Raw genomic sequence first — 23,127 nt, 5'->3', positions numbered from 1 at the left:
ACTTTGGGCTCTAAAAATGCAGGTGGACAATGAACTGCAAACTTAGCCTGTGTCATCCGAAAGAGCAACCACGAGCCAAGTGTGGCTATTCAAATTGCATGTAAGTAAAAAAAAGAATTCAGTTCCACAGTCACACTACAGACGGCAGCATTAGCGCCAACACTGGAGGACTTTCATTTGTGCAGAAAGTGCACAAACTAGAATTTTCAACAAGTGAAGTGGCCAGTTGGGAACAGAGTGAGCAGGGAGGAGCAAAGCCCCTTACCATGAATAGCTTTCAGAACCCAAAAGTGCTACCTTCAGGGTCTAGGAGGGCACTGGGAACAAGCTGAGGCTACTGCAAAGTACCTGGCACAAATTAATTAATTAGCATTTTATCTTATGTAAGCTTCCTAAGAAGTACATTTCTACGGCATGAGTATACAACTTTAGTATGTTCCAACTAAAACATTCAAACCACACAGCAATCATGTGAAACATTCTTATGTTCCACATGGGGAAATGGTATTGCCCAAACTTGCAAATCCTGAACATTAAAACTAGACCTGTCTTATTGAAGAGCTAACACATTTAATCAGTACACTTTCTGAAGGAAGGATTACACCATTTTAACATGGGGGCAGAATCACTGTTTTAGTTTCTTGTGTTTAATAATGATCATTTTACATCACCCCTTCTGCCAGGTTCAATAACAATTTCTGAATACACGTGGACTTCCGTTTTCCTGGCCAGCTTCCCTTTAGAAACAGGAAAAAGTGGGAAGTAGAAGCATAAAGCTTGAATATATGTGGCATGCCCATTTAAGCAGATCTTGGATAGCTGCAACATAAGATAATGCATGGATCTAATTCACCACATTTCAGCTACAGTTTCTCTATTTAACCATCCAGAATGCCAAATGTGTACTAATCTACCAAAAAATAATTCTCCTGAATGCTTGACACTTTACTTTAGAAATCAGGGTAAGCTGGAAAAAGTTGTGTTTCCCTTGAGGGAGAGAAAATAATGGGCCTCACAAGCTAGTTCCTAGTGACTTCATTTCTTATCCATATATGTGTTGTTCTGATTCTTGCTTTCATTTGTTTCCAGGACACTTCACCATTTCTGCTTGCCCCAGGGCCCAGAGAGCATCCAGGAAAATGAGCATGTCCCTCCTGGGAAGGTGTCAGGGATGCTCCTTCGGAGATCCATCTGTATACAATCTAGCCCTACCAAACAGTGTGATACCCACAAAATTGCTTTACTGAGCACACCACATATAGACAATATGGCCTTCTATCCCTGTGTTACGCTCTTTATCATCAAACTCATTCTGTGATATTAACATCTCTTTTTTTTCAAGAAAAATTAGCATGTATGTATACATTAAAGTCTACATACGAACTGAGTGTGGTAAAATATGAAACATTGCTCAATCTTGGACCTAAAAAGCTTATAAGGTGTACGATCCATTATTTTCAGTATATTCGCAAAGTTCAGTAACCAGCATCATTATCTAGGTTCTATCACCACCTACAACTAATTCACACTCAATCATGGTTGGTTTCAATTCTTCTTTTCCCCAGCCCTTGATAACGAACACTGAACTTCCTGTCTCCACAGAGTCGCATATTCTGGATGTGTGTCATAAAAGTCCAATCATATGGTAATAATCATAATAAATCTGATTATCGCACATACCTCTTAAACTTGTAGATCAGAAACACTGCTAGGCCAACAAACACCACAGACAGGAGCATGAGCATCGCCGAGCTGCTGTGCCCGGCGCTGGAGTCCACCAGGGGAGCTGGGGAGGAACAGCCATGTTCACTGGGTGATGTCAGTTGGGGAGAGTACGCATTGAGAAAGGGAGGCTCATGGGTCTGCATCCTTACTCCTGACTCTGGGCAGGGGGAGATGGGCTTCTGTGATGAGAACGACAGCTTCCGTCACAACTCCTTAGGGAGAATAAGCAGCTCTGTGCCACATGGGGAAATTCTTGGTGTAGAGATAAAAGTGTTCATCCCAGGAATGGGAATTGAGGGAGGGCTCGGATGCTGTTTCTCACGGATACCTTCATGCCTGGCAGCATGCTATGGAACCCACAGTGAATTTTACGGTAAATATTAATGCCCCGTTTCCTTCTCTTGCTCTACGGTGTTCTGGTAAAAGATCACTGGGCAGGCACATCTGGATCCTCCACATATGGAAAGTGCACCATTAGTAACAACCATTAAAGTAGGCTGTTGCAGACAGTGAGAGGGCATTGCCCTATATGATACCCTCTTCTTTTAAATTGCAAAGTCAGATATACAGAGAGGAAGAGAAACAGAGGGGAAGATCCACTGTCCAATGATTCACTCCCCAAGTAACCACAACAGCCAGTGCTGTGCTGATCCGAAGCCAGGAGCCAGGAACTCCCTTGGGTGCAGAGTCCCAAGGCCCTGGCCTATCCTCCACTGCTTTCCTAGAGCACAAGCAGGGAGCTGGACAGGAAGCAGAGCTGGCCAGGATTAGAACTGGCACCCATATGGGATCCCAGTGGGCTCAAGACGAAGATCTTAGCCGCTAGACCACCGCACTGGGCCTCTATGATACCCTCTTTAAAATTCCCCTTATACACTAACTAGAGTTGATCCTAGTTTTTACTTAGGTTCATACAATGATTAGTGAATCATAGAGATTATGAGAACCTGATACTCTTCTCTGAAGTTTAAAAAGGGCAGACAAAAGAAAGAAGGAAAAAGAACGAGAGGGAAGCAGGGAACGCAGGAAGCAAGGATGGATGATTTGGTGGAAGGAAGGAAGGAAGGAAGGAAGGAAGGAAGGAAGGAAGGAAGGAAGGAAGGAGGGAAGGATAGAAAGACTACTGACAGGAAGTCTAGTTTTTCTCCAAACCATCCAAGGATCAACGGTCAAGCCACTTGTTAGAGAGTCTTGGTGCCACCTGCAATGGATATCTCCACAGGGACTTGATCAAACTCCGGGAACCACCACCACATTAAAAAGGGCCTTGTTAGAAACCATTTTCACACACTGACGGAGAAGTGTTTCACCACCTCACCACCCCTCTTCTCCCCAGAGTAACAGACGGACTAAGGCACTCACTGTCCATGCCCAATAGACACTCACCTAGAGTTAGCTGTGTGACGTACACAATGACTTGGACTCCTGGCTTCAGCTCAAACTGGACCAGGTTTTGGTTTAGAGCATTAAATAGTATCTCTACAATCTGGAGAGGGAGAGGGAGAGGGAGAGGGAGAGGGAGAGAGAGAGAGAGAGAGAGAGAGAGAGACTGACTGCATGGAAACATCTCATATGATGATGGTCCTTCATGTACTAAGAACCCTGGGAGAGCAATAACCAAAAACTGACCATGTTCATTTAGGGGACAGGAGATTGGAATATCTTTATTAATTTGGTTCTCAGAGCCCTAGGCACTCTGTGAAACCAAGCCTGTAGTTAATATTGCTTACTTATACTACAGACAAGAGTGAGATGGAAAGAGGTGTGTCTACAATCACCTGGTGAATCGTTCTATTCAACTCCTAGTCCAGGGCTCTTTCAATCCATGTCTTGATCGCTTACTGGAAACAGATCGTTGTAGGTACCAATGACAGAAAGCCAGCCCATCATTAGCTCTTCAGCCTGATCAGGTAACACACAGGATATGGAGGCTCCTACCAGGATGAAAGCAGGCACGGATCCCCACAGCCCACTCCTCTGCTTTTCTTATCTTAGAGACAATGGGAGGCAAACATCAAAGCAGAAGCTGGCTCCTTTTATGCACTAATTTTTCCTCTTTACTTTTGCCCAGCAAGTCCAAGCACACGTAACATCGATTTAATCATGCTGTAATTCCCACATGAAAGCTGAGGCCGACTTCGGCTGTTGTCCCTAATTCTTATCTCATGTATGGGCCTTAATATCACAGCTGCTATTCATCACTCTAATTGCCTATTTATCTAAATGGATGGATATTGTAGCTTCCAAATATAGTTCAGATATGCCACGTGATTTGTCAGAATAAAGAGGACTTGTAAAATGGATGTGTGTGTGTTGAGGAGCTCAATTTATACCTGGCCACATTCAAGATGCTTATCTGCAGTTGCATGAAACTCTTTCATATTTTTTTTTCCAGAAAAGCTCATTGCTGTGTCATCTATACTGCTTCTGGACTAAGAACGGACCCGAGGACAGGGTGATGGCTGGGTGACTCCTAAGGGGACACAGAAATGCTTCTCTGTGCAGTGATGATCTTTTACAATAATTCAAGTGTATCTGATTCGTGCCCAATTCCGGTAGATTCGTTCTCACTTATTTCTACCAGTCCTGATGCAGCATCCCGGGAAGACAGCAAGGAGTGAGGCAGTACAGCTGGCATTACCCCACACCGGCAGGAGCAAGTGGGTGAGCAGTGGCTGGCCGCCTCCTGCTGTACCAGGATGGCGAGCAGCTCTCAGGAGCTCTATGCTCATTTGATAAGGACAGTAAATCACAATCTCTTTTAGAAACACTGGCTCCTTAGTCAAAGCAAGATGAAGCAATTCATCTCTCTCCAGGGAAACATGTTTAAATGCAGTTCATTTTCTCCCCAGGAGCAGAACTTAAATTGACCAGGCTCTCTAGGCCTGGCACAGTTAAAAAAAAAAAAAAAAAACAAGAAGCACAGATTCCCAGACATGGATAGGGAAACAAACCTGCTTCCCTTTCAACTCCCAGAGCAAGGTACAAGAACACCATCCTGTGGAATGAATGGGGCAGGGGTGCTGGGCCCACCTCTCTGCTGAACATGAGAGTTGACCTGCATGTGTGCTGACTTGGGGGAAAGCTGGTTGTTTTTTTGTAAAAAAAAAAAAAAAAAAAAAGACATTTCTATTTGAAAGGCAGTTACACAGAGAGAGAGATTCCCTGTACTGGTTCACTTCCCCAATGGCCACAAAGCCAGGGGCTTTTTCTGGATCTCCCATGTGGATGCAGGGGCTCAATGACTTGGGTCAACTTCTACTGCTTTCCAATTCACATTACTCACAGTAGCAGGGGGTCAGACCAAGGTTCAAACCAGCACCCATATGAGACGTCAATGCTGCACGCAGGCAATGGCTTTAGCTGCGAAGTCACAGCGGGCCACAGCTGGTTGTTCTTCCTAACCGTGGGTACGGTGTGGAGTGACAGGCCAATGGGCCAATGGGGAGAGAGCTTGTCCTGCTCCCTAGTTATCAGTGACTGTCCACTGTGAATGAGCATCAGGTTTTCTTTCACTTACTTGTTCCAGGTCTGCTTCGTTGCCTTTCCTCCTCTCTGTCAAGTTCTTAGGTGGGAGGATGAAAAGCTCTGCTGACGTGGGGAGGCCAGGGAACACAGCCACGAGGATCTGGTCTTCTGGGACGTTGGTGACCTAAGAAATGTTTAAATGCATGAGAGAAGACCCGGGGAGCTGGGCTCCGCCAGCTCAGTAGCAGGCGGCAGATCATGCTCAGCTACATGTCTCCTGGAAGCTTCTGAAAAGGCAACACTTTTAAGTGCCCCAATGGATGTATTTTTAAAGTTGGTGGAAAATTGAATTTTTAAAATGTGTATTTTGATGCAAAAAGATTTTCAAATATATGCGTAGTTTTTTTTCATAATACACAATTTCCATAAACCACATGATGCTTATATGCATGGATTGAAGAGACTTTTGGTAGAAAATGAATATTATCTGTTACCTTTCCCATTAACTCTTTGAAGCTCCATCATACACATTCAGGCTTTTCTTCTTGTTTGAGAAGTCAGGTAAGTTTCACTATTGCCTCCTCTCTTACATATACTTGACTGAAATTAAAATGGCACCCCAACTTAGCTTTGAAACATTGCTTGTTGGGAACACTTGCAAAAATTCCTCCCATATTTCCTCTTTCTGCACTAAGAGAATGAGAGCGTCTCAGTGCAAGTTAAGCAAACTGCTTAATGATAAGGAACAAACAGCTAGAAGCAAACATGGGAAACGCAAAGGGAATAAAAGGCAGAACAATGTTAACTTTCCCTTATTGCAAGTGGAGTGTTTTTGTTTGTTTTGTTTTAAAGAGGCTGAACTCAACAAAGTCAATGCACGTTGTTAATTTGGTCTTCAAAAGGCCAAAAAAATATGGATGACTTTCATTCTGTCATTATATTGTGATGCATTTGTCCCCAAGACAAAAAAAAATCAAAATACAGGAAAAATCATGTGAGGGGGGAAAAAATACAACAGTATTACAAGATAGCAAATAAGTGGAAGAAAGCGCAAAACACTGAACAAAAGTCAACTGATGGTGATTAACAGCAAATAGAGGATTACTCAACCATTAACACGATCATGCATGACAAACAGAAACATGATAGCCGCCTTGTGACCAATCTCCTTACATTCCTCTTGTGGCGACTCTATAAAAACACAATGGCCTAGAATAAAACAAGGTAGACCAGCCACTGCTAGAAAGCAGAGATTACCAGTGAATTTTTCTGTTCCTGAGTGATGAATAAAAGGGGTATATTGCTTTTGTGATAAAAACTTCAAAGTCAGATGCCCTCAGACAGCCGACTTCTGACAAAGACACGCTTTGAGGCTCCATCCTGCAGCAGGCTTGTTTGTTTCAGCGTGTCCCTCCTGCAGGTCTTCTTATCCACTACAGCTCTCTTGCCCATTCCACTGTTACATGTAATTTGTGATTCAGTGGAAATATCGGCCTCCTCCAAGACACCCACCTGGACTCTCTCTGCCTTCAGTGGCTATACTTTCGTTTCTTACCCAAGCTCCTACAGACTGACCATGTCCACTACATTACAGGAACATTTGTCTAGTGCTGTGCAATCCTTAATCTGACAGGTTCCTCCTGTGCAGTTGCCTAAGCACTCCTGGGCATCTTTTAGCTACCCTGATGTTCCCCACAATGCTCCACACAGTAGAAACTCCCTAAGTAGGTGCTGCCTTGAAGAGAAGCAGTGGGTTGACGATTTTCCATTTGCTCAGCTCTGATTCTACCTGGACCTCCACTAACAGACTAGATTTAATTCTCAGGGTATATGACGGCACTTTCATTTTCATCTTCCACCACAATCCCCTTTACAAAAAGTTTGGAAGTGAGGTTCCTTTTATACAACTAACTGCTGTGTTACTACCTTCCCACCCCCCGCCCCCGCCAGAAATGTTCTTCTAGGTCTCACATTTACTTATTTGTTCTGCTTCCTTTCCATTAGTGCTTTACGCTGCATCCGTCCTGGGTCTTGTTCCTCTGTGTGGGCGAGTTATCAGTGGTCCTGCTTGCCCTGCCCCCACACCTTGGGAGTGAGCCTCGTGACCACCACATCCTCAACTCTCCAATCTCTTCCTCCAGCAAAACCCTCTACTTGACATCCAGACCATTTCACAGTCCTGGTCACCTTTACCCAAGCTACATTTTCCCACACTACATTTTGCAAAGTCAGCAATTCTGTTTAACAAGGGACATAGACTTTGCTATTCTTTTCAGGATATTATGTCTGGTAGACTACTGCAGCGATCTATTTTTAAAAGCTTTTAGCTGTTTATTATTGGTTTGAGAGGCAGAAAGACATGAGGTGGGAAGACACGGAGGAAGAGGGAAGGGGAAGTGAGGGGATGAGAGCGAAGACAGAGGGAGCAAGAGAGAAGGCATTCACTGAGTCGCTACCCAAATTCCTGCCACAGCTGGGACTGGGCCTGGGCCAAAACTGGAAACCAAGAATTCAACCTAGGTCCCCCACATGGATGACAGGAGCCCAGTTGCTTACGCCATCAGGTGCTGCCTCCTGGGGCGTGCATGAGCAAGACGGTGGGGTCGGCAGGTAGGACACAGCCAAGTACTCCACTGTAGGACAGGGGCATCTCAGCCCCTAGAAGGATGACCTGCCCCCGCAGTAGTGTTTCGACTAGTCATTTCTTTACTTTTATTCCTTTTTCAAAAACTTTTCCTCAACCCTAATTCTCTTCCCAATCCAGCATCCAGGCCTCTAAATAACTACTCCTACAGGCAGACCATGAACAGTATCACCTTATTAAATCAATAATTGCTTTTACATTCTCCACTCCCAAAGGGCATATGCCAAATATCACTTAGCTTCTCAGATCTTTAGTAGTGTGTCCTAACCATCCTAGCTAAACTTGAACCACACATGCCTTCATAGTGTGTACATTGCTACATGACACTTTTGCCATTTTCCAAATATAATGTACTATTTCAACATGTGGCTCATCACATACCCAAAAGATACTTTCCCTACCTGTTAATCAGAACTTATCCTTTTCAATACAGTAGTTTGAATCCCCCCCCCAAAAAAATCATTTTGATAGTTTAGTGAGTATTTATTGAATCATAAGTTTTTGCTAATTTTATCCTTCATTGGGTAGAACAACAATTTTTCCTACATTCCTTCCTTGGGGAAGCTGGCCACATCTCTATCATATATTTAATAACACACTAGACATTTCTAGAAATTCAGTGTTTTATTCATCATTATATGCTAGTATCTCGCTGTGAGAAAATGGATAACAAAACCTTTTTACATTCTGTAAGGCAAATCTGACCTTGGGTTAACTCAATAACTCTATGATCATGCTAAAATGTTCTGTTTCCTGGCTAACAGTCTTCTGGTTAATAAGATCTTCCTGATGGATAAAGGGTCAGATATGTATATTATATTTTAAGAAATGAATGAATGGCTAAACCTAATGGTTTGGTTTATTTAGGGAGTCAAGCCTCCTTCTCAGAAAAAAAGGATAAACATTGGATCTATTTCTATCTTCAAACTCTAGACTATTCCCTCTTACCCTCCCTCCCTTCTCTATCCCCCCTCTTTCTCCACATGTTCTCTCTCCCCCCACACTCACTTTCATTCTTCCCTCCCCCTCCCTCTCTTCCTTCCTCCCTCCCTGCCTCAATCCTTCCTTCCTTCCCAGTCTCTATCCTTTCCTTGCCATTTTAATTTTATGGAGAAATCACTTTCATCTAACTACAGCATTCTGGTTTTTAAAAACCACGAAAATACATTCCACATGATATTATCAAGTTCTTCCTTTATTCACAAAGACTTAGGCAAAGATAAAGTGAACTTACTTTAATAAGAGCTTTCTTGATGACATTGCCAATATCTTGCCTCCATTCAGGAATATCAGGATTATGGTAATCCAGATTAGGAGAAAATGACAAGAGCTGGGACTGGAAGTATTCTGCAGGAGGGAGAGAGTCAGCCAGTGAATTTGGAAGAGTGAGATTAAACAGGGGGTGCTCTTTGAGGAGACCCTTAATTGCTGTGTCTCTTGGGGAGTCTGCTCTTTTATAAGCCTGCAATGCTAACTCCTCATTTTCAGTCCATTTCTTGGCTTCTGGAAGTAGAACTTCATGATTGAATGTGCTTGTACTCTTTTTGCCTGTTCCTAAGATCTTAACCTTTTCTTCTTTGAATAATATTGTCTGCAGTGAAAGGCACAGACAAAACCTCAGAAGCAGATTTCTGCTGCCGCCTGTGGTGCCGTTCAGAGCAAGCCAAGTGTTCACAATTCAGGCTGGGTTGGGATGGAATCTTTTCACTTCTGCCCTCAGTGCCTGAGCCCATCCTGCTAGAAACTACATTGGAAGAACAGAACCGAACAGATGCTGAAATATTGGATCTGGGTTATTGGTAATGTTCATTTCCTTGATCTGGTTGATGAAGTCACAATGTCTATTCATTAGAAGGAAATCCAAAAAGCTGAGTTCTTCTGTGTAAAATGCATACTTCAAAAAAAATCATTTACTTACAAAAGCCCTTTCCAGGTGTCCAATGTAGAACTTGAGTAGAAAGTTTACATAGTTGTAAAGAAAGGATGATGATGAAAAAATAGTCGGAGGCATACATAGCTCAGTTCAACCCTCCGAAAACCAGAGTGATATGGGGTAGGCGTAGGGTCCTGGCAGCCTGTGTCAGATACAGATTTCATGAAAAAAAAAAAAAAAACTACAACCCATAATAGATATCAGAATGGGTATCTTGTAAACCAGGCTTCTGCCCATCTCCAAGCTTGTATTTTCAGCTCATTATCAAGCATTTGTAAACAATGATGTTAGAAATTCTGAGAAATACAAAAATGTATCTGTTCTGTGTAAGTCTTGTCTTCACCCAAACCATGTGCCCTGAAAGGGGAGGGGCCACAATTTCTTCAGCTTTTGAAATCCTTGGTCCCCATCAAAGAGTGCTGTGAATACCTCAACTGGACAAAAGTTCTAGCTCTTTCTGTGAAAATCGTTCCTGCTTGACCTTTCTTCAACCTGTGATATATGTCTCTGTTTAATGAGAACCCCCAAACAGACAATGATGCAGACACACCAAGGAGGACAACAGGTGTGTGTGTGATATGGTTCTCTTCTAGTCACATCCTGTCTATCCAGGAGTAAGAGAGGAGGTGGGTGTGGATCCCTCCAAAAGACCTTCATCAATTCCAAATGGCCTGGAGAATTTACAGACGACCTGTGACTGCATGGGAGCATGTGGGAGACTCTGGCTGGGCCAGCGGGGGCGCATCTTCGGACAATTTTCAGAGCTTACCATGAACTGCAATATCTTTCGTGTCCTGGATGAGGGCATTCCCCGCAGCCACTTGCACTGTGATCGTGTTGGTTCCTTCAGCGAGGAATGTGAAGGAGACACTGCTGTCCAAGGTGATGAGGGGCTACAACAAGAAATAATGACACCCACTGAGTCTTCTGTGGGACACCAGATTCTCCTGCTCTCCTCTAAATCTCAAAATGTCACAAATCCACACAGCAGATGAGAACACTAGGGCTCTAGTGTTCCCCTCAAAAAGGGGAAAAATAGCATTTAAGACTATGCTTCCTTTGCTAGTATCTAGGAAGAATAATAATATGGTTGAAACATGCTAGGCTGTGTTAATTCCAAACAACTGGGGTAAGATGACACAACTTAAGCTGGTTATGTCTTTCTGTCCCTTCCCTTATAGCCAAGCTGAAGTGGCTTCTGTAGCTAGTTCCTCTTGGCTTTGGGAATAGAAGATTTCTGTTCTCTAATACATGGACCACTTAGATGTTCACTGCACTGTCAGACCTTTTAGAAAAATGGTCACATTCTACTTGTTTCTGTATCACTCATCCTAGGCAGATTGCTTTTTAAATAACTGAAAATATGCATAAATAAGACACATGGTCACACTACTCATTTCCTATTATATTTTATCTGTGTTTTTCATTGCAAGGCATGTTTATCATTTTTAATAGTTTGGAAAATAAAAACATATGTCTCTGTGACTACTTTTTAACCTTCTGGGTTTTTTTTCATCCCTGGCCATCATAACAGATAGAATCTCAGAAATAAAGAAAAATAGGATAATTATATCTACCTCTCTCCCCTGCCAGGAATTAGGATTTGGAAAAATCTGATCTTTACCAGAAGAGAGTGGCAATGTTAACACTGAATAGTCATTATTGAATTTATGTCCTCTCAATGTTTCTGTGGTTTGAAAGGTATGATAGAATAGTAAGGCTTATCCAAGGCAGCTGATAGATTTTGCAACCACAGATAGTAGACTCCCTCTCCTCTTTGTGTCAGGACAAGAGTCATAATGAAGATGTGGGAGCATATATTGGTACTTACAGGGTGGGCATGGACCAGCACTCACACAGATGTCTACGCATGGGCAGGTGCATGCCAAGAGAACCCTGCACACACCCCAGGATGCAGCTTTCAGACAGCACCCAAAACAGGCTCAAAATTTCTTTCCCAATAACAATCTGCACATTGGATTCTGAAAAATTAATTTTATTTCCTCTGCTTTAAAATTCTATAGCTCTGTCTTATATTGTGGCTGACGGCTAGAGCTTGGTAGAATTAGAGATCTTGCTCTGAGCCTTAGATACTCTTTCTCCTCTGATAAATCAAAGATGGAAGCTGGTGTATAAAAAAGATGCACCTTTTCCCTTAGCCGAAGGCAAACCCTTGCATTGAGGCATCCCTTCCCAAAAGGATGCTTTGGTGATGGTGCCCACAGAGTACAAGCTTCTGAATTTACCAAGCGTTGAGGTACAAACAGGTCCTGCCATGAACACTGAATCCAGTGGATTAAGAGTGATTGCTTAGTGTCCCATCTGGAGAAGACATCTGAAGTGGGACTCAACACAGTGATATTGGCCACGGCCATGGCACAAGTGAGTCATAACATATCTACCACATTCCTGCCGCTGTGGCTGTGGTGCCATTTCAATGAATGACCCTGGGTAGAATCTTTCCACATTCTGAGTCTTAGTTCTTTATCTTTGAAATGAAGAAATTGGGCTAGATAATCTATGAGAACTCACTCAGTAACCAGAATCTATAGATTGCTGAATAACTTCAGGGAAAATGTCTAATTCTTACTGGTTAGTCCACTAGGATTTATTTATCAGAAAAAGCCCAACAATTTTATTGCCTTAGTCACATTCTTTGGAAACAAATAAGACACTTCAATATAGACCATTTAGAAAATGGCAACATCAAATAATGTTGTTTACATAGAACAACTGGAGCTGTATAATTTCTGTGCACGTGTTAAACAGTATACCAGGTTGGAAAATTTAGTTTTGCAAGAAATTGCAAGAACTTTTTTCAAAGTGATTGTACCGTTTCACATTTATTTTTATAACTTGACGATTGCAATCTAAGCAATTTAGTCAAAAGAAAATAAAATGCAAGTGCATTAACAAACATAATTCACAACAGCTGACTCATAATAGAAGCTGGAAATAGCATAAGAATTCATCAACAGGCAAATTAATAAATGAACCATAGTATATTCATACAATGAACAGAAAAGAACCAATACTGATATGCAAAGGGTCTTTAAAAGGTTCTAGAAAATTGGGCCCGGCAGCATGGCCTAGCGGCTGAAGTCCTTGCCTTGAACGCCCCGGGATCCCATATGGGCGCCGGTTCTAATACCGGCTGCTCCACTTCCCATCCAGCTCCCTGCTTGTGGCCTGGGAAAGCAGTTGAGGACGGCCCAATGCATTGGGACCCTGCACCCGCGTGGGAGACCCGGAAGAGGTTCCTGGTTCCCGGCATCGGATCGGTGCGCATCGGCCCGTTGCAGCTCACTTGGGGAGTGAATCATTGGACGGAAGATCTTCCTCTCTGTCTCTCTTCCTCTCTGTATATCTGACTTTGTAATAAAAATAAATCTTTAAAAAAAAGGTTTTAGAAAATTACATATAATGAAAAAATAGATTTTAAAAGTTGTTTGCACCAAAATAAAAGTATTTTTAAAATCTCACTTTCTCCTGCATGTTTGTAATGTATCCTAATATATACTTCTGTATGGATAAATCCCAAACTTGAAGTGGTAAAAAAAAATTCATACCGTGTGACCACATTTTAGGAAGTCCTGACACAAAGAAACAAAGTAAAATGGAGGTTAATTCTGGGTATGGGAACTATCCAACAAGTGGTGCCAGAGTCCTTTCTGAATTGACGATAATACTTTATGTTTTGTTTGGAGTTTGGGTTACACAGTGAATGCATTCATCAAAACTTAATAAGGGAATAATCTAGACTCAAATCTTTCATTGTTGATATGTTTTATAACCCCAGAGAGTAGAGAGAAATGTTGAACTACAGCTAATCATTTAGAACTAAGTATATGACTTGGCAACACACACTGATGGACAGTATACTTTGGCTGGGAGAGCCTGAGAGGTTCCCAAGGAGTCACTTATAGAAACTGAACCCCTACTGTGAGGCATTAAAGGAGTAGAAAGCAAACTTGACTTGTCGTGATCAGAGGTAAGGCCTTTGGGAAATGATCAGCATTAAAGTTATTGAAGTACAGCTCCCATGATTGAAGCTTGGTGGCCTTATGAGAAGATCGCACAGGTGTGCACACTGTTGTGCCCCAAGTGCGTCCTGTCTGTGATGCTCCACTCAGCTGATGAGGACTCCAGTTCTTGTACCTCCAGGATGATGAACCACAACAAGCCTACCTTCTTTATATGATAGCCAGATCAGGCAGGGTAGGTAGAGAGAGATGCTACAGAATAAGCACAGTAAGATGTTAATGATAAATGACAGGGGGTAGCTATATGGATGCTCACTGAGAAATTCTTGCTGCTTCAATGCCTGAAACCTTAGCAAACACTAAACACGAAAAAATACACATGTGCTTTTAAGTTTTCTGCTTCCACTAATTCCTAGTAATATTTCTTTGCCCTTTTACTTTGTTATCACTCTCAGCAATGTCTAACCACTTTTCACTAAGCATTTTTCTCCCTTATTGGTCTTCTCAGGAAACTTTTATTGCTTCTAGATCATCTTCTTCATCTCTTATCTCAAGGCTCAGGTGACTGCTGCCCTGCTGAGTGATGGTATATCTCCCTGTCCAAGCAGATTTGATCTTTTCTCCATCTAGCCACTTGCCCAGGAGATCCAGGACCACATAATAGTGGAAGGCTACAGGATAAGGCATGCCATTGAAGGTGGAAGAACAACGGCTTCCTTCCAGCCGGCCAGGGCACCGAGCCACAACAAACTGTGCTGAATGAAAACACTTGCTCCCCTGATGTCAGGCCACAGACATCCCTGCGAGGGAAACAGCAGAAGCTAATTTTGTTTTCCAAATTGCTTTTGTTTTGTATCAGCTGTTATGGCATCATGGTTGATTTCACTTCTTTGCAAAGCTGGAACGTTCACCAGGATGCTTGAGTTCTTCATTGGTCACTGATATCTGGTGCCCAATGTGAAATTAAATCAAGTATTTTAAGGTTCATTTACTCAAATCTATTAGGCAAGCAGACACATTTATTAAGCCAGACCTCTGTTAATCCCTGCAAATTGGCCATTCACAGCCCCACAAATCCAACAGGCGGCCGATTACTTTTCCGTCTCTGTGCTTCTTCCAAGCCATAGGGCCAGCCCACAGTGAGCTCCCCGGAATAAGGCTGTACGCCCTGCTTGGGCAGTGGGTTACATCTCTCCATGCTAGGTAGCTCTCAAGTGACACAGGCCACATATTATCCACTGAGCACAGCAGGAAAGCAACAGAGCTCTGCGTGAGTATTTAGTTAGGAGATTTCCACTTGACTAATGGTACAGGGAGCTGCACAGCAATCTCAGGATGCAGGCAACACTGGCTTCCCAGACACGGGGAGTTAACATTGCAAATTAGAAAATCTCCACAATTTAAAATGCATATCTCGATAAAAGCTGCCATTTCCAAATGGAACCAACTATGTAATCACTGTGCTTGCCTTATTTAAAACCTTCAGCAGATTATGTAGTAAGATGTGAAAGGTTTCTACCACACGAAATAGAAAGACAGAATATGTAATTGTAGATGTAGTGTTCAGAACACTGCAAAGTACTAAAGACACCCAAAGACAAGAAAGGAAGAAAGCAAAGTAGTACCTATAGCTCTGTTTTGACAATGGGATTAATGTGAAAAATCACAGGAAGAAAATAACTTCCCTTAAATGTATGCAAATACGCACATACACGCACACAGAAATCCAATGAAAGCATCTATTTATCTGTTTCTATTATCAATCACCTTATCCTAAATTTGAGTTTTTATGAAGAAATAAGCTTGCACTTACATCATTCACCATCAGCCATCAACTATCCTCTCCAACTTTGAGCTTTTTCTCCAGCTACTGCCCAAATGAACTTCTTAGTTTGGCTGCAGCAGTCTTCACATAGCACAAACATTCCCACAGCTTCAATTTCAGACACAGCTCCCTTCCTCTCTTCTCTCTGTTCAACCACTCCTTCAACGCCAGCGCCAGACTAACTTTCACTCCATAACATAGCCTGCATTCACCACCTGCTAAGCTGCTTAATTTGGTCAATAATGCTATATTCCAATACCCCAGCTGCAGGCAACTGCTTAAACCCGGTGGGCATTCTGGGATTGATTAATGCCAAACTTGTGTGAACTATACCAGTGTGCCAGCACAGTTGCCTATCCTATTCTATTTTCTTTTAAGATACATGGGGGAAAGATGCCTGCACTCCTGCAGATGGGTCTGGAGTTCAAAGCAGTCCGGCAGAGCCCAAGGATGGCACAACACACCACCAAAGGACTGGGCTTGGGGATCTGCGTTCTCATAGGCATGAGGGGCTATGGATTACCCAGGAAAAGGAGTCTGGGGATGTGTGGGAGGGAGGGATGCTGAGCGAGAATGTGACAGGTGAGGAGTGACTTTTACCAACCAGGCTACTGCACTTGCAGGTAGATGAGGGAACTGAGACCAGATGGTTTGGAGGAGGGAAACTGGAGGACCTTTCAGGGCTAAACCAATACACCCACACATTGGGAGACCTGAGCTGGGTTAGGGGGAGAGCCAGGCTGGGTTAAGTATCTACTCTGGCATGCATGAGCCAGAGTAAGTGAAGACTGGTTGGGGCTGGGAGTGAGCCTACTAGGGAAATTGTAGGCACCTTTCTGATGGGTGGCAGATCCCACTGGTAAGCATGGGAACCAGGGCTGGGGGGACAGGCCTGGCTGGACAGGCAGTCCATGAGTGTGGACTGGATAATGATGTTACTCAGGCTGAGCTAGGCTCCATTGCCCACGACGTGTGAGAGCTGAGTGGGATGCAGGATGGACTGGACCAATTTGCTGTACATACCAGCATGCACAAGTACCAAAGTTAAGGCAGGCCTCATGAGGCTTTCTCAGCATCGCTGGTGTGCAAGAGGGCTGAGTGTGTAGTGTACAGGGCTGGGCTGGGCTGCAGCAACCATTGGTTTGCATAAAAGATGGGGCTGGAGACAGAAGTGACCAGGTGTGGGCTTCAATTTCAATAGCTTCAATAGTTTTCTTCTGAAATGAAGCTACTGCTTCTCACACATCATCCTCTAGATTCACTGAAGACAGCAACCATCAAGCCAGACCTTCATGATATGGTCAAGGTGCCACACTTCATGCTCTAGAGAAATTCATAACATGGAGCAAATCCTGCTTACAGCCAATTCAAAAACTGAAACTCTAAAGCAACACCCGCAATGTAAAATACAATGTTCAGACAATGGCATAATACAGATGAGATAAGTAGAGACAGAGAGCTACAGGGCAGATGGCAAACAGTGACTCTGCCGCTCTGTCCATGGACTACATATCAGTATCGCTGTTTCAGACAAAAGCAAAGATTCAGATATAATTATTTGTTCAAGCAGACAATTCTGGAATAAATAGAAACTCGAATTCCCAATCTCTTTGTCCATTTCTTTCTTTTCTTTTTTAAACTCCAATTACTGGAGCCAGCACTGTGGCCCAGTGGGTGGGGCCCATGGCATGATGCTGGTATTCCATCTTGGAGTGTTGGTTTGAGAGCCAGTTTTTTCACTACTGCCTGGGAGAGCAGAAGATGACGACCCAAGAGCCTTGGTGCCTGCCACCTACACCGAGTCCCTGGCTTTGGCCTGACACAGATGTGGCTGTTGTGGCCATTTGGGGGGGGAAGCAGAGGATGAAAGATATCTCTCTCATCCTCTCTCTTTCTATTGCTCTTGCTTTTAAATGAATGAGTGATTCAATAGTTTTCTTCATTACTTATTAGATACTGTATGGCATTTCAGATCTCAAAAGGAAAATATTGTAGAGCAATACTTGCTCAGTCCTGGCAGGCTGTTGAGTAAACTCTTGTGCTGAAATGCCTAAGAACAAGTTTAAAACGAAGGAATCACATCATGCTTGTTCTTAGACCACAACCGATTTAAACTATAAATGATTGACAGAAAGGTAACGGGAAAAAAACATCAAAACATGTGGAGATTAGATGTCCTAGTCTAAATAACACATGGATCATTCAAGAATATATGGGCCCGGCGTGATAGTGTAGTGGTTAAGGTCCTCGCCTTGCACGTGCTGGGATTTCATATGGGCGCCGGTTCTAATCCCGGCGGCCCTGCTTCCCATCCCTGCTTGTGGCCTGGGAAAGCAGTTGAGGATGGCCCAAAGCCTTGGGACCCTACACCTGTGTGGGAGACCCAGTAGAACTCCTGGCTCCTGGCTTCAGATTGGCTCAGCTCCAGACGTTGCACTCACTTGGGGAGTGAACCATTGGAGAGAAGACCTTCCTCTCTGTCTCTCTTCCTCTCTGTATATCTGACTTTGTAATAAAAAATGAATAAATCTTTAAAAAAATATTTTAACTACAATTGGGACCACTACCGTATATTATAGTTTGTGGGATGCAGTAAAAGTTAGAGCTTGAAGAGAACTTTACAGCATTGGGTTCATATGTATGAAAAACCTAAAACAAGCATCTAAGATTTTACCTAGGGAAACTTAAAAAAGAAAGCAAATTAAATTCCACAAAAAGCATAAGAAATAATAAAAAAAATTAAAACATAAGACAATGAAACTGAAAACAGGAAATCAACAGAGCAAGTGAACAAAACCAAATATTGATTTTGTGAATATATCAATACAAGTTATATAAGCCTCTTGCCAGGTTAATTTAAAAAATGAGAGGGAACATAATTTACTAATATCAGAAATCAGTGAGGGTATCATAACAGAGTTTATCCATACTAAACAGACAATAAATAAAAACAATGGAAAATTCCATGCCCACAAATTTGATAACCGAGATGAAATTGATCAATTCCTTTAAAGATAAAACTGCCATATTTCACCTAAAAAAATCTTAGTGGACCTATAACTTTAGGAATTTGGATCAGTAATTAACAGTCTTAACAGAGAGAAAGCACCAGGCCTATGTTATACTAGTGAATTCTACAAAACAGTTAAGGAGAGAGAAATAATATCAACCTTCAACATTTCTTTAAAAAATCCAGAATTATTAACAATAAAAAATAAATTCCTAGAACTAAAAAAATTTTATAGCCAAGTTATGGAATATAGAATAAATATGTAAAAACGGTTACTTCTCTATTTACCAGTAATGAACACTGACGTTTGAAATAAAAATAAAATACCATTTAGGAAAGGGTACTACTAAAATAAAATAATTATGATAAATCTAACAACATATGTACCGGGTCTACACAAATTTCATGGAAAACACATATTAGGAAAATTATATATGGATGTTAATAATTTTTTTTACAAAATAAACATCTTTTTGTTTCATTTTCTTTGAGCTTTATGAAGTACCCATGTACACACACACAAAAAATTCTACAAAGCTGAACTCAAAGAAATAAAATATTTACATAAATGAAAAGATATAAGACAGTTTCCAAAAAGATGGTGGAAAATGGAATTAAAGGATAAAATGAATTTTTCATGAACTCTTGGAAGCTCTCCTGTATTCCACACTTATGCTTAGAAAGATCCCAAACTGTCAAGATGTCAGTTCTTACCAACTTGATGTACAGAATTCAATGTCATCGCAATCAAATTCCAAGAAAGTTATTTTTATAGTTATCAAGAAAATGATGTTCAAGTTTACATGAAGGGAAACAGCGCCAGATTAGTTGATATAATATTGAAGAAGAGAAAGTTGAATGACTGATTCTAACTGACTTCATGAACAAGTACAGTACCGATAATCAGTGCATCTTAATCGACAGGAATAGATTCACATGATATTCGAGAAAGAACAAAGGCAATACCACATCACTAAAACATTCGTTTCTACAAATGCTGGAATAATTGGATTTTCAGTCACAAAAATAAAATAACTCTAGGCATAGATATACCTTTCAAGACCTGAACCCAAAAGTAAATTATAGATCTAAACATATAATTGTAAAATTCCTGGAAGATAATTTAGAAAGAAAAATTTAGATGACATTGTGATGGCAATGGCATTTTAGATAAAACACCACTGGCGTGAATCATAAAAGAAATAATGAATAAATCATACTTTGTCAAAATTAAAAATGCAAAAGATAGTGTTAAGAGAATGAAAAAAAAAAAACAAGAAAATTAGCAAAATGCCAGGATTATCTAAAATACACAAAGAACACTTAGAAATTAATAATAAGAAAAAGAACAAACAAATTAACAAACAAAAGATCTTAAGAAGATCTCATCAAATATGATAAACAGTTGGCAAATTAGAACACAGAAGACGTGCTGGAGCCTGGCACAGTAGCCTAGTGCCTAACCCTTGCCTTGCATGCTCCGGGATTCTATATGGGCACTGGTTCTTGTCCTGGCCACTCTATTTCCTTTCCAGCTCCCTGCTTGTGGCCTGGGAAAGCAGTGAAGCATGGTCCAAAGCCTTGGAACCCTGCGCCTGCATGGGAGACGCAGATCAAGCTCCTGGCTCCTGGTTTTCGATCAGTTCAGCTCTGGCCGTTGTGGCGACTTGGGGAGTGAACCAGCAAATGGAAGATCTTTCTCCTTACCTCTCCTTCTCTCTGTATACCTGCCTTTCCAATAAAAATAAATGAATCTTAAAAAACAGATGTGCCAATTGCAAATGTGAACACAATATGATATTACTACATGCCTATTAGAATGGTCAAATCTAGAATAAGAAACTATGAAATGCTGGTGACCGTGTGGACTAACAACCACACTCATGTCCTTGCTGGTGGAAATGCAAGGTGGTCTGACCACCTGGGGACAGTGTAGTGCTATTTTATACAACAGAACATATTGTTTCACACAAGTAAGCAATTTTAGTCTGACTGTTCCTCAGAAAAAAACACAACATAATTTATACAGATATCTGAATCGACAGGCTTACAACAGATTTATTCATAACTGCCTAAACTTGGAAGTAACCAAGATGTCTTTTTTTTTTTTTTTTGGTAATTGAATGTTACGAACTATGATAATCCAAACATCAGATTATTATTCCGCAGTACAAATACATTAACTATCAAGCCATAAAAGTATACAACTTATACCTGCATGGAAATTTCTAAGTGAAGGAATCCAATCTGAAAAACCAACATGCTGTATGGTTTCCATTGCATGTACAGCATCCCAGAGAAGGCAGAACTACAGACAGCCAAAAGATCAGCAGTGTCCTGGGACTTGGTGTGCGGAGAGGATGAACAGAGGAGCGCAGAGGATTCTCAAGCCAGTGAAACCCCTGGTTGATGTTATCATGGTAGTCAGATCCCTTTATCCACTTGTCCGAAGTGTGGACTCTATTAAACTGTGCTGCAATACTGATTTATAAGCGCGGATTGCTCAGCTACAAGAATGTCCTCCTCTGTTGGGGCATTCATACAGGGGAGCGATGCCATGTGCAGGAGCAGGAAATGTATGGGAAACCTTTCTCTCTTCCTCTAAAAGATATACTCAATTTTGTATTTTGAATTTTTAAAAAAGTTTAAAAAGAATGGAAAAGAGTATTAACATTAGTTAAGTGGAAAAACTCAAATTTTCCCCAGATTCCTACAGCTTTGTCATTCCCAACACCAGCTCACCATCACCAGCGGCTGGGAGTAGGTACAAAGTGTAGAGTTTGACCTATCAGGTCTTTTCCCTGGAAAAATTGGACACTTCAGTATCTTGGTTAAGAAGGACATTAACATTTGTAGAACAGCAGCAAGTGTTGCTAAGGATTCTTTACACGTGTAATCTCATTACATCTCCTCATTCTATTTACATGTATTCTCCTATTTAATTTTCACAACCCCTCATTCCGATATCTAGTTTACATTTGACAGATGGAGTCATTTCATCTCAGAGCTGCTAAGTAATTTCCTTAATATTATGTAACTAATGAGTGGAAAGCCAAGATTAACACAAATGGAGCAGTTCAAATTTTGATTAGAGGAGCAAGCACATGTAGGTTTGCATACTGTCTCAAAGTCCTTCCTTAGCATTATCTACACTTTCACTAGTAAAGGAACGGATGTGGCCTGAGTTCCATCCCATGGCTCACAGCTTCATTCCTCACTGCCTCCACATCAACATCAAAGCTGGATCACAGAACTCCATAGAAAGCTAAGGAAAGAACCGAACCTTTGTGCTGTTGCCGAACCACCAGAAATAGGTCAGGGTCCCCAGCTGACTGGGCCACACGATGGCGCTGATGTTGACTTCTTTATTTCTGATGGCAACAAACGGAACTCGGAGATGAACATGTTCCACAGGACCTAAACGAATAGAAAATCTACGTTAATACTGACAGCCCGAGATCATAACTTAATCAAACTGCATCACACTTCCAGAATCTTGATTTGGATCCTTGTTACCAACTACAGGTCACAAACTCACAACTACTACTGTGTGTGTGTGTGTGTGTGTGTGTGTGTGTGTGTACACGCACGCACGCAGGCACGCACGCACGCACGCAGGAGCGCACACGGGCGACTTAAAGCACCAGGTAGGGAGCTCAAACCAGATTTTAGATTCTTTGACATCTGTCTGAACTTAACCTGCACTTGGAAAGTCCCCTCGGGAATACTTGCGCACTTCCAGACCAAGGACAAAATGAGTTTACTAGGCACTTAGGGAACAAACAGCAAGATAAGCAGCAGTTTTATACCATTCTGGTAATTAGCCAGTATTGTGAGTCCAGGTCAAGGCATTGTAGGCAGGGCTCTTGCATTCCCCTCAGCTGTTAATTGGCTTCCATCCTCTTTAACAATGTTCCATTGTGTCCTGTCACCTGCAGCTACACAGTTGGGGGGATGGGGGTCCATGCAGACTCTGGAAGGTCCATCTTAAAAAAGGAGAGGAGGGGAAAGGGGAAGCAAATGCCTGTTTCCTAACTAATTAAAACAAAAAGCTGTTTGTCTTCTCCTTCCTTGGAGTAACAGGTATGGATAAAATCAAGTTATAAACTAGCAAGTAAAACTGCATGAACACATCATATGCATAATAAGAATGCTGATCCATTTCAATTCCAAAATTAAATGAGAGGAGAAAAAATGGCGGGAATCTGTTACTGTTTCAGAGCTGCCTTTCCGAAGCAGACAGTGAAGCTCTTTCTGTGGGATTTTTCTACCCTCTTCCTACTTATTAGTTTCTCTCTTATTTCTTTTCCTTTTCATCTTCCTTTCTTATTTCCCTTCCTTAAGTCCTTCCTAATTAACAAAGTACAATAGAAATATCTTTGGTTGACACTGTTAGACGGCCCTTTTCTTCACCATGATCACTTTGACAGGTGCAGGGGTCTGAAGAGCCTCTGGCTAAATGTCTAAAGCCACAGCAGAAGCCAAGGCCCCTCTCTCCTGGGGGTCCTGACTTTGGGAGGTGGGAGCAGGGCAGCTTTC

At 41.9% G+C, this 23,127-nt stretch overlaps 1 protein-coding gene across 2 annotated transcripts in view; it reads right to left on the bottom strand.

The window, feature by feature from the left end:
• Window positions 1-23,127, bottom strand: part of SORCS3 (sortilin related VPS10 domain containing receptor 3) — a 567,293-nt gene that overhangs the window by 4,383 nt on the left and 539,783 nt on the right. For both annotated transcript variants that reach the window (XM_004580224.4, XM_058671671.1), the window contains 6 exons: window positions 21,872-22,005; window positions 10,540-10,663; window positions 9,072-9,184; window positions 5,246-5,377; window positions 3,112-3,211; window positions 1,681-1,786 (listed from right to left, as the gene is read on the bottom strand). In XM_004580224.4, coding sequence (XP_004580281.3) covers window positions 1,681-1,786; window positions 3,112-3,211; window positions 5,246-5,377; window positions 9,072-9,184; window positions 10,540-10,663; window positions 21,872-22,005 — 709 coding nt within the window. The remainder of the gene's footprint in view (window positions 1-1,680; window positions 1,787-3,111; window positions 3,212-5,245; window positions 5,378-9,071; window positions 9,185-10,539; window positions 10,664-21,871; window positions 22,006-23,127) is intronic.

The sequence above is a fragment of the Ochotona princeps genome, chromosome 13, assembly GCF_030435755.1.
Source record: "Ochotona princeps isolate mOchPri1 chromosome 13, mOchPri1.hap1, whole genome shotgun sequence".
NCBI lineage: Eukaryota > Metazoa > Chordata > Mammalia > Lagomorpha > Ochotonidae > Ochotona > Ochotona princeps.
Note: the sequence above shows the minus strand (reverse complement) of the source record. Positions and strands in the feature narration are given on the sequence as shown.